Source organism: Lolium rigidum, chromosome 4, assembly GCF_022539505.1.
Source record: "Lolium rigidum isolate FL_2022 chromosome 4, APGP_CSIRO_Lrig_0.1, whole genome shotgun sequence".
Lineage (NCBI taxonomy): Eukaryota > Viridiplantae > Streptophyta > Magnoliopsida > Poales > Poaceae > Lolium > Lolium rigidum.
In genome coordinates this window covers 151,494,732-151,510,091 of record NC_061511.1, presented here as the reverse complement: position 1 = coordinate 151,510,091, position 15,360 = coordinate 151,494,732, and the positions used below count along the sequence as shown (strand labels likewise).

At 41.4% G+C, this 15,360-nt stretch overlaps 1 protein-coding gene and 1 pseudogene across 1 annotated transcript; both read left to right on the top strand.

Annotated features, from left to right (window-relative positions):
* The first annotated feature begins 6,639 nt into the window (after positions 1–6,639).
* On the top strand, positions 6,640–10,925 carry LOC124708614 (COP9 signalosome complex subunit 1-like). Its single transcript, XM_047240296.1, has 6 exons — positions 6,640–7,082; positions 7,189–7,509; positions 8,303–8,419; positions 8,514–8,599; positions 10,115–10,349; positions 10,437–10,925. The coding sequence occupies exons 1-6, from the start codon at positions 6,711–6,713 to the stop codon at positions 10,614–10,616; spliced, it is 1,311 nt and encodes a 436-aa protein (XP_047096252.1). The 5' UTR covers positions 6,640–6,710; the 3' UTR covers positions 10,617–10,925.
* A 2,426-nt stretch (positions 10,926–13,351) lies between these two features.
* Positions 13,352–14,783, top strand: LOC124706020 (annotated as a pseudogene).
* Positions 14,784–15,360: the final 577 nt, after the last annotated feature.

The window sequence follows — 15,360 nt, the reverse complement described above, 5'->3', positions numbered from 1 at the left end:
CCAACGCCACAAAGGCCTCACCCCAAGATGCGGTACTCACACCACACACCGAACGCCACGAAGGCGCCTCACCTAGATCTCCGGTGACCCTCGCCACAAAGGCCTAGGTCACGGTTCCACTAAGGGATTTCCTTCGAGGCGGAAACCGGGCCTTACACAAAGATTGGGGCACACATCCACAACTTAATTGGAGGCTCCCAACAAATCGCCACAAAGGCCTAGAATCCGTCTAGGGTTCCAAGAACCCAAGAGTAACAACCTTCTTGCTTTCACCACCACGAATCACCGTGGAGAACTCAAACCGATGCACCAAATGCAATGGCAAGAACACCACAAAGATGCTCAAGTCCTTCTCTCTCAAATTCCAACAAAGCTACAAAAGCTATTGGGGGAATAAGAGAGGAAGAACAAATGAATTCACAAAGAACACCAAGATCAAGATCTAGAGAGTTCCACTCACAAAGAGATGGATTTGATTGGTAAAAATGTAGATCTAGATCTCCTCTCTCTTTTCCCTCAAGAATATGCAAGAATCATGGGAGGAATCAAGAACTAGGGCAAGCTTTGAAGTACAACAATGGAGGGGAGAGAGAGAAAGTGAACCAACCAGCCCAAGGAGGAAGAAGGGGGTCTTATATACCCCCTCCCAACGAAATATGACCGTTTGGGACCTCCCGAGCCGGAAAATCCGCCCCGGGCCGGATTATCCGCCCCCGAAATCGCCCCTGGCTCGGGCCGGATATTTGGCCGGATATTGTCCCAGTTTTGGTCATTCGGGCCGGATTATCCGCCCCCCGTAAAACTGCGAAACACCAAAACTAAAACGGGCATAACTTTAGCATCCGGACTCCGATTTTGATGATCTTGGGCTTGTTTTGAAGCTAGGAACAAGCTCTACAAGATCATGCAGGAAACCATCATAGTCCAACAAGGGAGGATAGAAACAAATGATGAAATGTTTGACCTATCTAAAAAAGACATACCGGTAAAACCTCCAATCTCGAAAATGCAACAAGTTGCCCATGCAAAAACCATTCTCAATGAACTAGAGCTTGTCATGAGAATAATCACAAGCTCTAAAACATCACATGGATAAGATCCACATAAAACCAAGAAAGATGATGCAAGGATGCAAAGGTTTGAGCTCTCTCCGAACGATACGATCGAGTTACTCACTCGAGAGCCCTCTTGATAGTACGGCAACTAAACTATAAACCGGTCTCCAACTACACTATGAGACCGGTGAGAAACAAACCCTATCAAGATCAAACCTTATACTTGCGCATTCCACTTGAGCTCGATGAAGACGATCTTGACCTCAACAAGATGGAACGCCTTTCCTGCTTGTGCTTGCTTGACGAAGTCTTGTGGATTGCTCCCCCATAATCCACCATGGGAGAGCTTCTTCTTCGGCGCATCTTCACATAACCATGACCACCATGTGGATTGCTCCCCCATAATCCACCATGGGAGAGCTTCTTCTTCGGCGCATCTTCACATATCCATGATCACCATATGGATGGCAAGACTCAAGCAAAGGATCTCTTCGAGATGGCTCATCTTGAACTTGCACTTTATTTCTTCATTCTTCATCATGTTGATGTCTTGAAGTAACTTGAGGGCTCACTTCATCTTCATCTTCAAGACATACTTGACACTTGATATCCTTCATCAATTTCTTCTTATTGCAACCTTGAAGCCAACATATGGTTCAAGAATTGCCTATGGACAACTCCTACAAATATAACTCAATGCAAACATTAGTCCATAGGGATTGTCATTAATTACCAAAACCACACATGGGGGCTCCATGCACTTTCAGAGATGAACTGGAGGAGAGCTCGGGGACGGGAGGTGATTCTTAGACCTCGGGTGAGCAGAGAGAAAGAAAGGGAAGAAGTGAGTCCCTCCTTGTACTTTCAATGGGCAGCCAAATCAAGAAAGCTTGACGGGACTTCCACAAAAAAAAAGGTGATGGGAAGTCGTCAACCAAAAGAGTTGACCTCACATTTGCATTCTGTGGTTTAACAATGAGAAACAACCACACCAATTTGCAAGTACAAAAAAAAAGAAGTCATTTTTCGTTTGAGTTGGTGTGGTCATTGACTCATTGGTAATGCTGGTGGTGGTGTCCGTGTAGATTTGATATTTACCTGTGAAAATAGACAAGCGGTACTAAGGATGGTTGGTCAAGAAAGTAATCCTGACACGTGCACGTACTTTCAAGATCTTGGAAAATGTTTATTTGTACTACGTATAAGTTTTGTGAAATCTTGAAAAATGATCGCACATAGATATTTATAAGTTGGAATATACCCATACAGATTTTGTGAGATATTATGGCCATTTAATTTGCTATGTTTTACAAAATAAAAAGTAAAATTAAATTCTGTTTATAAGGTAAGTTTTGGAACTTGGTCGAAGGGCGCCAATTTGACACCAGTTTAGCATATGTTGCAGGACACTTGTCCACCAAATCATGAATATGCGATTAAGAGAGTAGGCGTGGCCGGGTTCTGAAATCCGCTTTAGTTTACCTACGGCTAGAACCTGCATGTCCATGTTACCACGACCAGTTGCAATTGCTTCAGAAGGCAAGCCTTGCTCAATGCTCTCACGGCTTTAGGCTGGTTTGGATCCTCTTTTGTCGGTGGAACACCTTGTTGCACATATTTTTAGTTTTTTTTACCAACCAACAACAACATGATATTGGGATTTTCATCATAATGGTCGAAGTAGCTGTTTTATGTGGCCAGGTAGCATCTTCGCTCATAGAGTTATATGTGTATTATTCTCACACTTATGTTCTCCGTAGAAAAGAATACACATTTCAAATGCTACATCTTATGATAATTTAGAGGCTTCTTGTTTCCCCGCTCACCCTGTTTTTGTTTTGTTTCATTGCTCATATCCCCAACTCTCATAGCTTCCGAAGGCAAGGTTAGTTTTTGTCGAGGGCATATTATTGCATTAGAAAGGGATAGTGAAACTTAAATATGGCATGTGTATTCATGTCAATCCTCACTTGTCTTAAGGCAATGATATCACTTGGCGGCTCGTTTCGCTTCCATCATTGTGTCTCCTCACTCATGTTGTCTCGTGTGTGCATCTACCTTATCAAGGGGAATTTCTTACACAAAGATAACCGAGCAGAGCAAATTGAGCCATGTAAGTTTTTTTAGGAGGCTAACCAAATATGTACCGTTTGAGCTTGTTTTTTTCTCTTGAACATTCAAACTTGGCTGGTTTGTAGGCCTAACTTATAAGTTATAATGCAAAAACACTTAGCCGGTCTCAATTTTTTGGTTGCTGAACAGATGAGCACCAATAGGTGGTCGTCCCATATTACTTGCCGCCATATTTTCCTTTGTTGGCAACTTGACATGTCAATTGTAACAAGCAAATGCCAGCTAATGTTTAGTAACAGTTCCGAAAGTTGATATACTAAAACACTAACATGGATGGCTCCTTTGTAGATCAGCCAGCACAATTAAATACCGAAGCCGTTAGGAGGCCTCAAAAGCCAAACATTGCCATCAGATTGCAGAGTACTCCATGGAGTATTTGATCTACGATCGTGCGCTTTAAAGTTTGAACTCATTTGTGGCAGAGGGTAAATTCCAACAAATGAGCTGTTCAAGTCTTTATACCAATCCAAATGCGACGCAGGGACCAAGGTACTCGCAACTGAACCTGTTCACCATTTCCAGAAAAGCTTCAACTCGAAGCCGTATTTTTTAAAAGCCGAACTGGCATTCATAGTTTTTTTTTATTTTGAGCTTATGGCATTGACAGTTGTGAATCACTTGTGATGTTAGTCAGTCACAAGTGATGCTAGTCAAGCAGAATTCTCAACTTCATGTGGGCTGACATAGAGATATATGGAGGAGGGAGCAACATGGCGTTGGCGGGCCGTAGCGCGCCATCCTTGCAAGTTGCCTGCGCGATATATAAAAGTGCACCGCGCATATCCTGCTGAAACAATCGCGGGCCTGGTCAGCCCGTTCCGCTGACGCGAGCACAAATATACAGATCCACCCCTGAATCCTATATAACTAAATAGTTCATCCCCACTAACCTATTTCTCTAAACATGCAGCTATGCCACCTCAGCAGGCCCACCACATCACATCTGACCTCCATGTCATCCCATGCAGACCAAGTGCGGCTGCCCCGTTCGTTGATGACTCCTTAACTTTCAGACCGATCGCCTCCTCTTCCAATTGCATTACAGAAACGCTCTCTGCTTCCCTTCGGCTGCCCATTGCCATTCCGTCACAAGGGGTGGTAGATTTAATCGAATCTGAATTGATGAGTTGTACTCCTATGGAAACCATCGTTTCCCCTCCCCACTATCGAAATCCTCCCCCCCCCCCCCCACCCACTCCTTATAGCATCCATCGGCATGATCGCCAACAGGGGGCTCAGGCGAGCGCCAGGATTCGTTTGTTGTATGTAGACTTGTGCGTCAGGTCTTCTTTTTGATTTGATCTGGTTCGTTTTTTCCTTGAAGCTCAGATCAATTTGTTGCAATGTGACTCCAGTGTCACTTGATTATGATTTCTCTCTCATGCTGCTTGATGATTCGTTTCTCCATATCCGGTTTTAGTTGACATCTCCTCGTCAGCAAAAGGTATATCTCTCTGTATTTTGTGCTAGCTGGGTTAGGTATGTGGTCAGTCCTTGATCGATTTGTTCTCCCACTTGATGAGGTTCTCTGCAAGTCCGTCCTTGCTTCTGGTGGCATCATACGCAGTTTCCCTTGAAGGCTAGCTATATACACGTCTGTACATCAGTGGTTAATGGCATGGCACCATCAAGACTCAGGACTCAGGACAATTGCCTGCATGCTTATCAATGGCCATCCGTGGCCTACCCTTTGAGTTTGCACAAGAAATCTGCATATGGTTTTTTTTGTTGCATGTCTTGGTTGTTTATTTCCTCTTTAGATCTGATGAGGAGTGGAAAATGGAGGTGATGTGATTACTTACCAGAGTATAAACAGTGTTGTTTTATAATCTGCGCTTATGATATTCTTTGGAGAGGGAACCCAGCGGCTCCTTCATTATTGATCTTTCAGGCACAATCCTTTTGCTGATACAAAAGGCAGTTCAATTTTACTTGACCAGTTTTGCTTTTGAGTCTCAACGGCAGAATGCTGTGTTGAGTAGTGTTTTATATTTACACAAGGGGCTACAAGCATTCTTGACGAGATCCAGATAACTGACACAATATGTTTCAGCGCATAAACCAACTTCTGATTATTGGAATTGACACAGCTGAGTTTGGCACAAGGCTATTTCTTGAGGTTACTACAATACAGTTTGATCAAATGAGGCCTTACTCTTTTACATGGTCTGCTCTAGCAAATATCCCAGCGTATGGCAGGTATAAATCAAAAAGCCTTGAAGCATCTTTTATCAACCAACTCTCCTCTTATTTTTGTCTGTTTTTCTTATTTCCTCATTTAAACCAATTATCTATGCTTATCCTACTCAGTAGTTCAGTGACCTAGGATTAATTTTGATGTGTTTATCCTACCCAATATGCTACTTCTGTTAACCCTCGCGGACATGACAAAAGCACCAAATTCAACCATTAAGTAGCACTATTCCATGTGTATTTCTCAATGCTTCCTGTAAGAATTTTTATATAATCGCCACATGTAGGAATTATGTTGTTTCAAAATGTGTACAGTTCTGCCTAATATTATTGACCTGATACTCATATTTTCTTTTGCATATAGATTGTCTAAGATACATTATTCTCTGGAAAGTGGGCATGACAACAATCCAATAAATTTCAGTGCATAAAATTGGACTGTCTGAATATTTCCTGTTGAATTATGACGGTTATACATTTTGCTTGCTGTTTACACAAGGAAACATGAAATTATTTCTACAGAGATTAACACAATTTCAATTATTTTATTTTGTGTGGAATTTAATTTCAAATGGATGTGTAGGTTTTAATACACACGGACACACACTCAGGGAATTTAAATGATGGAACCAGAGTGACATGCGGATGCTTAGAGGTTTTTAAATAGAGGTTTCTAAACATTTCCTCATTGACCTGTGTACAATTGATTTCTTCATATTATCACATACCAATTGCGAAAACAAAGCGGTGAATAATATATGCACATTCATTGACATAAACTATTTCTGAAATGACTATACTGGAATAGCTGCAAGATGCTTCTTCGATACATTGGATGATATAGGTGGCTTGGATATTATTCTCTTTTACAGATCTGCGAATGTGTTTCGTCAATTTTTAATTTCATTGACATGTGAACAACTGGATGGTGTGTTTTCATGGGTTAGCATATGCTTTATGCAAGACACAATTGTAGTCTACACCAAAATAACTTTCTTCCCCGGTGTAACTATGTAAGCTCCACCTAATATGCTACAAAGCAGCAGCTTGGTGTACTACAGTTTGATGTGTGAGATTTAAGCACAAAAATGCATGTTTGAACATACTTATCGTCATGTGTTCAAAATTTCAAATGCCATCCTTCCAAGAAAATATACAATTATTTTCTTACATTTATTTAAATTATTTGTTCGGTTTCTCGCAGCAACGCGCGGGGAATCATCTAGTTTCTCGTTTCGTTACCAGCCAAGTCCCCCTCCTCCTCTCTCGCCCCTCTCCTCGCTCCCACCCGGCCATCCTCCTCCTCCTCCTCCTCTAGGGTTCAACCCCATGGACATCGACGACGAGCTCCCAACCGCCCCGGCGCCCGCGGGCGGCGGAGAGCCCTCCCAGGCGCTGCTCTCCGGCGACCAGTTCGACGTCGAGGTGTACGCCGCGCAGTACTCGGGCCGCACGCGCGTGGCGCGGCTCCTCTTCATCGCGGGCAAGTGCGAGTCGGAGCAGATGCGGCTGGACGCGCTCCGCCTCGCCTACGAAGGGTCCCTCAAGGGCGAGGACACGGCCCTCCACCGCGACGTCGTCGCCAACATCGCCGGCCGCCTCGGCCCCCGCTACGCCGTCGACCAGGCCTGGTCCGACGCCGTCGAGCGCCGCTCCCTCGTGCGCAAGGACAAACTCGACAGCGAGCTCAGCGGCTACAAGGTGCCCAAACCCTAAACTAAACCCCCTTTTCTTCTTCCCAGGATTTGCCACTTCTGCTGGACGCAGTGACCGACGAATTGGCCTGAAACCACTTACTTACCCGCAGGCTAACATGGTCAAGGAGAGCATCCGGATGGGCTACAACGACATCGGCGACTTCCACTACGCGCACGGCCACCTCTCCGAGGCGCTCAAGAGCTACATCAGGACCCGCGATTACTGCACCACCTCCAAGCATGTCGTCCAGATGTGTCTGAATGTGATTCTGGTCAGCGTTGAGCTGGGTCAGTTTATGCACGTCTCCAATTACGTCAGCAAGGCGGAGCAGACCCCAGATGATTTGGATCCCGTTATCCTCGCCAAGCTGCGGGCTGCTGCTGGATTAGCCTACCTGGAAACAAACAAGTACAAGCTTGCTGCCCGGAAGGTTAGTCCTTTCGTTGCTAATTGTAGGATTTTGCACTGCTAAATTGGACTATATTAGAGATTCATGAGGCATGATCAATAAATCTGTTGGGTAGCGTTCTCTGTATTGGCTTCAGTAACTGGTGCATTTAAAATTGTAACTATTGTGCTATCAGAAATTCTGGCGTCTGTATATTGTTGCAACCCACGAATGACACCTAATGAAGGCATCCAGTAATTTTATTAGTCTACGCTTCCTGTTAGGCTTCTCAGTTTGTTTACTCCTGTGTCACTTGCTGAGTCTAGTTTCAGGAAGTGTTTGGTAATTTATGTACAGAACTAAGTAAACATGTGTCTCATCATCATTCCTCGCAACAAAACTCTGTTTTCGATTATACATATCCATTTCTACTATGGGCTAGACATAATTAATACCTGATGGAACCTTCCAATAGTTGATTATCTATCAACGTTTTTTTGGTGAAGAACCACATTACATATGTTATTATTCTTAGGTTCAATTATTTATTTCAGATTAGGCCATGTACAATGCAAAGTGCTTAGTAGTTAGTAGGGTGCTTACGGAAATAAACCAAGAATTTTCTTAGGCACTAGTGCTTATTTGTGCACGAGAGGTGCCTAGTTAGGCATCTGCCTAATGTAAATAAGCACCTGTGCTTAAGTAAAACTGGTTTATTTTTCCAAGCACCCACCTAAGCATAATGCATTGTATATGCTCCTATCGGGGATGCTTGATAATTGTTATGTAGTTGTTAAATTGCCTGCTAACATTGAAAGCATGCCCCCTTCTGTAGTTCATAGAGACAGGATTGGAGCTAAGGAACAACTATTCTGAAGTCATTTCTCCACAAGATGTTGCTGTCTATGGAGCACTATGTGCGCTTGCTTCTTTTGATCGCTCAGAACTGAAGGTCCATCCTTTCTTCAACTATCTCTTCCCTCCCCATGGCATGTTTTGGGTTTATCGATCTGTCTAAACCAGATTAATTTCCTCATTTGTTACAGAGCAAAGTCATTGACAACTACAATTTCCGCAATTTTCTGGAGCTGGTGCCTGAAGTAAGGGAGCTGGTAAATGATTTTTATGCAAGGTAGCTCTCATACCTTATTAAACTGCATCTTTGCTGTGGGATGTATTTCTATTCAATCCATTGGTCATATAGCAATGATTATTATGGTCAATATGGTAAGCATTCTCGTATTCTGGATAACACACGGGGACCTTTGAGTAAATTTAAACTGTACAAAGTACATTTGAAGGAATGATAACGTACAAAAAAGATAACAACCGGCATATAGAATGTGAGCAGTTGCTTATGAGTCTTGTTTTACTTATAGGGGGTTGCAATGTCAACAGTAGAGTAATTTATAGGTTATTAATTGTTTTTTATACATTCAGTCTATAAGTCGGTCCAAAATATTTATATAATTTAAATAGGGCAAAGGGTGGCACTCTAAATTTGTGCTCCGTTTCTTCTTTGGTTCATGTAACATTTTGAAGGAATCACACGTTTGTGTCGTGTTTAAGGGAATTCCAAAATAATTGATAACTGATTTGAGGCTTCCTACTTAGTCATGATGTGATGTGCATCATTGGAGCAACGTGGGGTGTTATATTTAGGCACTTGGATAGCCGGATCCTCTGGTTCGGACAACTCTTTGTACAGTACATATTAGTGGAGATTCATGTTCTACGATGTTTTAAACCATCAACAATTTGTGAAGCTGATTTTGATAGTGACGACGTTGCATGGTTTGTCAGCGTGTTCTGAGATTTTTTTATTTCCTAATTAGTCACGATGTGATGTGCATCATTGGAGCAACGTGGGGTGTTATATTTAGGCACTTGGATAGCCGGATCCTCTGGTCTGAAAAGTCTTTTTTACAGTACATATTAGTGGTGATTCATATTCTACGATGTTTTAAGCCATCAGCAATTTGTGAAGCTGATTTTGATAGTGACGATGTTGCATGGTTTGTGAGCGTGTTCTGGGATTTTTTAATTTCCTTTTGACTTATCATCTGATGTTTTGTAAATTAATTAATCTTAAGAGACCACATACTTCAGTTTGTGAGCCTTTGTGAGTTATGATGATACCATAATGTGGATATCTCTATCACCAGATATTTTACCCTTGGCACTGTTCATGAAATAGCTTTTTAGAATTGATCATGAGTTAGGGAAATGAAATTACAAACAATGTCTGAATTAACAAGGTCTTACGCATTTTCATTGTTCTTTAAGAAATAATGTCCTTCTAATGTCTATTTATTCACCTGCAATCTCGCATTCTACCCGATTTGTTATGTGCAATGCTGGCAACAGACTTTCTACTATATAAGATGTTATTTCATAGTTGTCCAGTACATTAAGAATTCCTTTGTGTATTTCCTTTGTTCCATATTATCTGTCGCAGATTTGTGTTGATACGCATGTATCTAGGCACGGCGCGACAGTTAATATGGAGTAGTATTTTGTAGATGCATATGTATGTCTTTCATGCTAGTAGATTGTGCATTTTGTTTTCTGTTTTCTTTCATAAACAGCCATTCTTTGTTCTTTGTACCTGTTTGTTATTAGCTAATCACAAGATTTTTCATATCAGTCGCTATGGCTCATGTCTGGGGTATCTTGAGAAGCTGAAGTCAAACCTGCTGCTGGATATACATTTGCATGAACATTTAGAAGTTCTGTACAAGGACATTCGCCACAAAGCTATCATACAGTACACATTCCCATTTATATCTGTTGATCTCAACACAATGGCTGTCGCCTTCAAGACCACTGTGTCCTTGTTAGAGAAAGAGTTGGCCGCGCTTATCACTGATAACAAAATACAGGTGCCTACCAAAGATGCTTTAGATCACATGTATTGGAACACATATGGTGCCAAATTGCTGAGCTTCTTCTTTCCTAAATTTATGCAGGCTCGTATAGACTCGCATAACAAGATTCTGTATGCAAACCATGCTGATCAGAGAAATGGAACCTTCCAGCGTGCATTGCAGACTGGCAATGAGTTTGAGAGAGATGTCAAGTTCATGCTTCTGAGGGCGAACCTTCTCAAACACGAGTACAACCAGAAGGCAACAGAAAAGAGGGTGTGAGAGAAGTTCTACAGGGTGCTGAAGTTACTGCAGATACGTGTGAAGAGCAATTTTACTTGATTTGGATCCGGGGTGCATTGAGAGATTTTAGTGATGATTTGTGCCATGGTCAAATGTTTAAGCATTTTGTGTCATGATTTTCACATTGAATCGAAGATGGTAGATATACTGCATTCTCGAAGATGTAGCTGCTGGATTATGCTGCTTACATAAGTATGTTTTTTGAGTACGAAAAGATGCTATATGTTCCATCATGCACGATTTTAGCGAAGATGATCCTACAGCAGCTTGTTGTCCATTTGTACATCAGTCTACTGACTTTTGGAGGCTTTTTTTTAACAGCTGTAGACTATTTTTCTGATTTGCTCTGGCGACTTGGACTAATATTTGTTTTGGCAATGTCTGATGTGTGCCTTCCTTTGGATCGACTGCAGTAGGGCTCATAATAATACAGCAAAATTTAGAATGCTCATTCGGAAGACCACTATGCCCTGTCTTTCTGTGCTCAACATACGTGGAAAAAGTGTTTGCTTTTTATAATTCCTGACCGGCTGCCATTAATCTCTTTAGTGGATCTCGATTATAATATCGTATGAGATCTTCAGAAGTAACATGTTTCATATAGTTAGCAATTATGCAAATTGACCGCCACTGACGAAGATTGGATAATGTTTTGTTAGGATGTGAGCGTGGTTGTGTGCTGTTAGCCTGTTTGCGGCGAGATGAAAGTGCAATCTTTTCTACCAGATCTTCACTACCAAGTTTCAGTGTTACTAGATCCTTTAAAGGTTACTCATTTGGTCATGTCTATGGAAAAAAATAATTTTCACTTTCTTGTCCATGGTAGAAAGTGTTTTTGATGGCGAATCATGACTAGTTGTTAGAAATGGCAAACAGGTTGTATATTCCACGAGTTGGTGAGGCATCATAGATTGTCTTTGGACTTGTTTGGAGGTCTGCTCAAGTACTTAGGTAAAATGTCATCCTCAAAAGGTGGTTTCCCATCAATCTGTTGAGAACTTATACTGTTCATGTACTATGAAGATGATGATTTTCTCAATTGGTGGGAGGACAGCATGGAATGACAAAATTTAAACTCGTACCTTACGTCCATATTCAGTACCTGCAATATCGAAGTTTACAAGTGCCGTTGAATTATCCAGGGACTACGTCTTGCCAGCTACTTTGGTACTTGCTTCTGATTTCCAAAAGAATAGTATCGAAGGACTTCCAGTACCCGTTGGAAATGGTTTTTTCCTTCTAGGGCATATTCATACATATATGATAGTACTAATACAATTGTTAGATTAATTTATGTTGAGATCCAGAATGGATTGCGATGAACTTTTTTTTTTCCATTGCACTGCTCATGAGAGGAATGCCTGAGATCAAGCGAGATCATCAGTAGAACATGATACCATATGTTATGAGATAGCTAGAGGTTCTTATTTGAAGTATAGTTCATCATATGATAGAGATCTTAGGATCTGAACTCGTTAGACAGAATCAATTTAGGGCATTATGAAACGAATGCAGTTTTTTGGGAGTATTATCATTGCACCTTCTTCGGTAGCATGTGAATAAAATGGAAAATATATCCATATGCTATTACATGTTTGGAGTTAGGTGCTCTCAAATAGTTTTGCTGCCTTTATGATTGTTTTAGGCTGCTGTGCTGCGAGTCTAGTACTCTAGTTACACACCTAATATTATGACAAGATTATTTTGCTAGGGCTCTAAAATGTTTCTACAGGTATTTAGGCTCGCAATTAAATCGGAATATGCTGCAGAATCTAGTTACCTGCCTAATAGTTTAATAAGATTATTTTTTTCTGACTCTAAAATGTTGCTTTAGTACTCCCTCCACCCCATAGGTATTAAGGCTTGCAATGAACAAGAAACGATAAAATAAGCTAAGCTTCTGGTAGCTAGAAGCTTTGATTCTTTTAATTGCACTCAATCGTTTATAATTGTTCTGAACTAATCTAATTTTTTATTAAGTTCTTAATTTTAGAGGCATTATTTATTGTCTCATTAAAAAATGCTGTTTGGTATGGTGCTAAGAATTGCATGGTTGCATTTGGCATGTGTTTTACTAAGATTCCCTTGCCATAGCAAAATATTACAAAATTCCATGACCAAACATTGGCATGTCTTAATAGGGGAAATTGGCACCAGCCAAAAACACAGATTATTGTTGGGTGCCTAAGCATAAAACAGGTGGTAAATACTCCCTCATCTAAAACCACGGCAAGAATTATGGGACTGAGGGAGTACTAAATTGCAATTGGCCCTTTTAATCTTTTCTTTGCATAAGTATGTTCTGAACATTTCTCGTGCAAGTGTCTGATGACAAACTGCGTTGGCTATCAACTGTTGTTTCTGGCACTAAAGCTGTATTTCAACCCATTCTCATGACAATAGCTGTTTGGTTGTAATATGTACATTTAGCGGCAAAGAAGTTGAGTACAACTCACTGGGCTGATAATTAGAAACTTCTCTGTATGCTCGAATATATTTTTGGTTTCTCCGTGGTGAAGGATATATTTTTGGTTCTATTACTTCTAGTACATAGATATATGTTTTGATTGGTCTTCCTTGCTATAATTTTTTTCAGTTTCTTGTGTTAAACTCGCATGTGCATGTTTCCTTATGTAGCTCTTTCTTGTTCCAGAATAAAGGGCCAGAGACTGAAGATGTTTCTCGTGAGAAAGTGAATTTCACATAAGAGCTTTTAAGCAGTACATCTTTTGCACGGCAATTAGCAGATCAGATGACTCTAGCAAAGGCCTATGTTATCCTTGCGAAAGAGCATGGCAACCTTCAGCTTGCATGGGAGCTTAGTTCCCAAATAAGGAATTGTCAATGATTGCTGTCTGAAGGGGCTGTTAGTGGGAGAGCCATCACTCAGGAAGAAGCCCATCCTATAATAACCCGGCTAGCACGGTTAATATACAAATCACAGGACTCTCATTATGATATCAGTACAACAATAGTGACACTGAAGAGCCATGCCCTTGCACTAGAGGAGCGTGCAAAGGCAGCAGTTGTTCAGACTGCCGAGTTTGGTCAGATAGCTGCAGAATCTCTCCCCAAGAATCTGCATTGTTTAACGGTGAAGCTGACAGAAGAGTGGCTTCAGAACCCAGAACTGAGGAGTCGTTCAGAGGAGCATACGAATTCCACACGGTTGGTAGACAATAATCTGTATCACTTCAGTATATTCTCGGATAATGTGCTCGCCACCTCAGTTGTTGTCAATTCTACAGTTTCAAATGCGAACCACCCTCAGCAACTTGTGTTTCATGTAGTCACGGACAGGATAAATTTTGGTGCTATGTCAACCTGGTTCCTGGTAAATGACTTCAAAGGGTGTACTGTTGAAGTCTGCTGCATAGATGAGTTCTCATGGTTGAATGCTGCTTCTTCCCCTCTGGTCAGGCGACTATCAGAGATGGAAACCGAGGGTTACTACAACTCTGGTGGCTCGAAAACTCCAGAAAGAGAAATAAAGTTCCACAATCCAAAGTTTGCTTCTCTGCTGAACCATTTGCGGTTCTACATTCCTCAAATACTACCCAACTTGGAGAAGGTGGTTTTTCTTGATGACGATGTTGTGGTGCAGAAGGACTTGACACAGCTTTTTTCCATAGAATTGCATGGTAATGGTATTGGAGCAGTGGAGACTTGTTTAGAGTCATTTCATCGGTATCACAAGTATCTTAATTTCTCGCAACCAATCATCAGCTCAAAAATTGATCGACATACTTGTGGATGGGCCTTTGGAATGAATATATTTGACCTGATAGCTTGGAGGAAAGCAAATGCAACAGCACTTTACCATTATTGGCAGGAGCAAAATGCTGATCAATTGCTTTGGAGGACGGGGGACACTTCCTGCATGCCTTTTGACATTTTATGGCCTGATGAAGCCCCTGGACCGGAGGTGGCACGTATTGGGGCTAGGGTATGATGTAGACATAGATGATCGGTTGATCGAGAGCGCTGCTGTCGTGCATTATAAGGGAACATGAAGCCTTGTCTGAAGTTAGCCATTCGCCGGTACAGGTCAATATGGGAGAGGTATGTCAATTCTTCGCACCCATATGTCAGAGAGTGTATGTTTCATTAGGAATCTGCAATCTCTGTTTACCATCAATGGCCTTGCACGGCACTGAAGCAAGAAGTTGTCTATTGGGTTGCTTTTGAGCACCCTAGTTAAGAAATCTTCCGGAGAGATAGATTATATATACTCAAGAGACAGCATCAGAGAAGCCAACTGTTAAGTTTTCTTTTTTTTTATTGGGTGGGAGGAAGATTCATTTTGAGATGAAAATAATTCGGTTGCAGATTCTTACATACAATTCGGACTGGCAATTTTAGCAGTCTAACCAGACTATCTGGATAGATATTGTAAAAGGGATACAGTTGTTGGAACAATGGGTCACTTTTTGAGATGTTAGGAGATGCCAATTGCCAATTCAGCTGTGCAGAGTTTACTGGTGTTACATTCTTTTCAGGATATTGTATTCTATACTGGTGAAGAATGTCCTCCTTTTCTCTTTGTATAAACAGTTCTGTATTCTTCACAGTATGAAAAACTCGAGATTAATCGGAGGTATAGGAAATCAGCGTCATTTTGATGTTCTGAAATTGAGCTTCCGATGTTCCATATCACTGAAACAAGTAGATTTTGCATCCCTCTGTCTCTGATTGATTGGTTGGCTGTGAAATTTCGAATCTC

Excerpts from the sequence above, each read along its gene's own strand:
- LOC124708614 (XM_047240296.1), top strand. The coding sequence starts at position 6,711 with ATGGACATCGACGACGAGCTCCCAACCGCCCCGGCGCCCGCGGGCGGC. Across the intron at positions 7,083-7,188 it reads GCGAGCTCAGCGGCTACAAG|GCTAACATGGTCAAGGAGAG; the intron begins GTGCCCAAACCC and ends ACTTACCCGCAG. Across the intron at positions 8,600-10,114 it reads GTAAATGATTTTTATGCAAG|TCGCTATGGCTCATGTCTGG; the intron begins GTAGCTCTCATA and ends TTTTCATATCAG.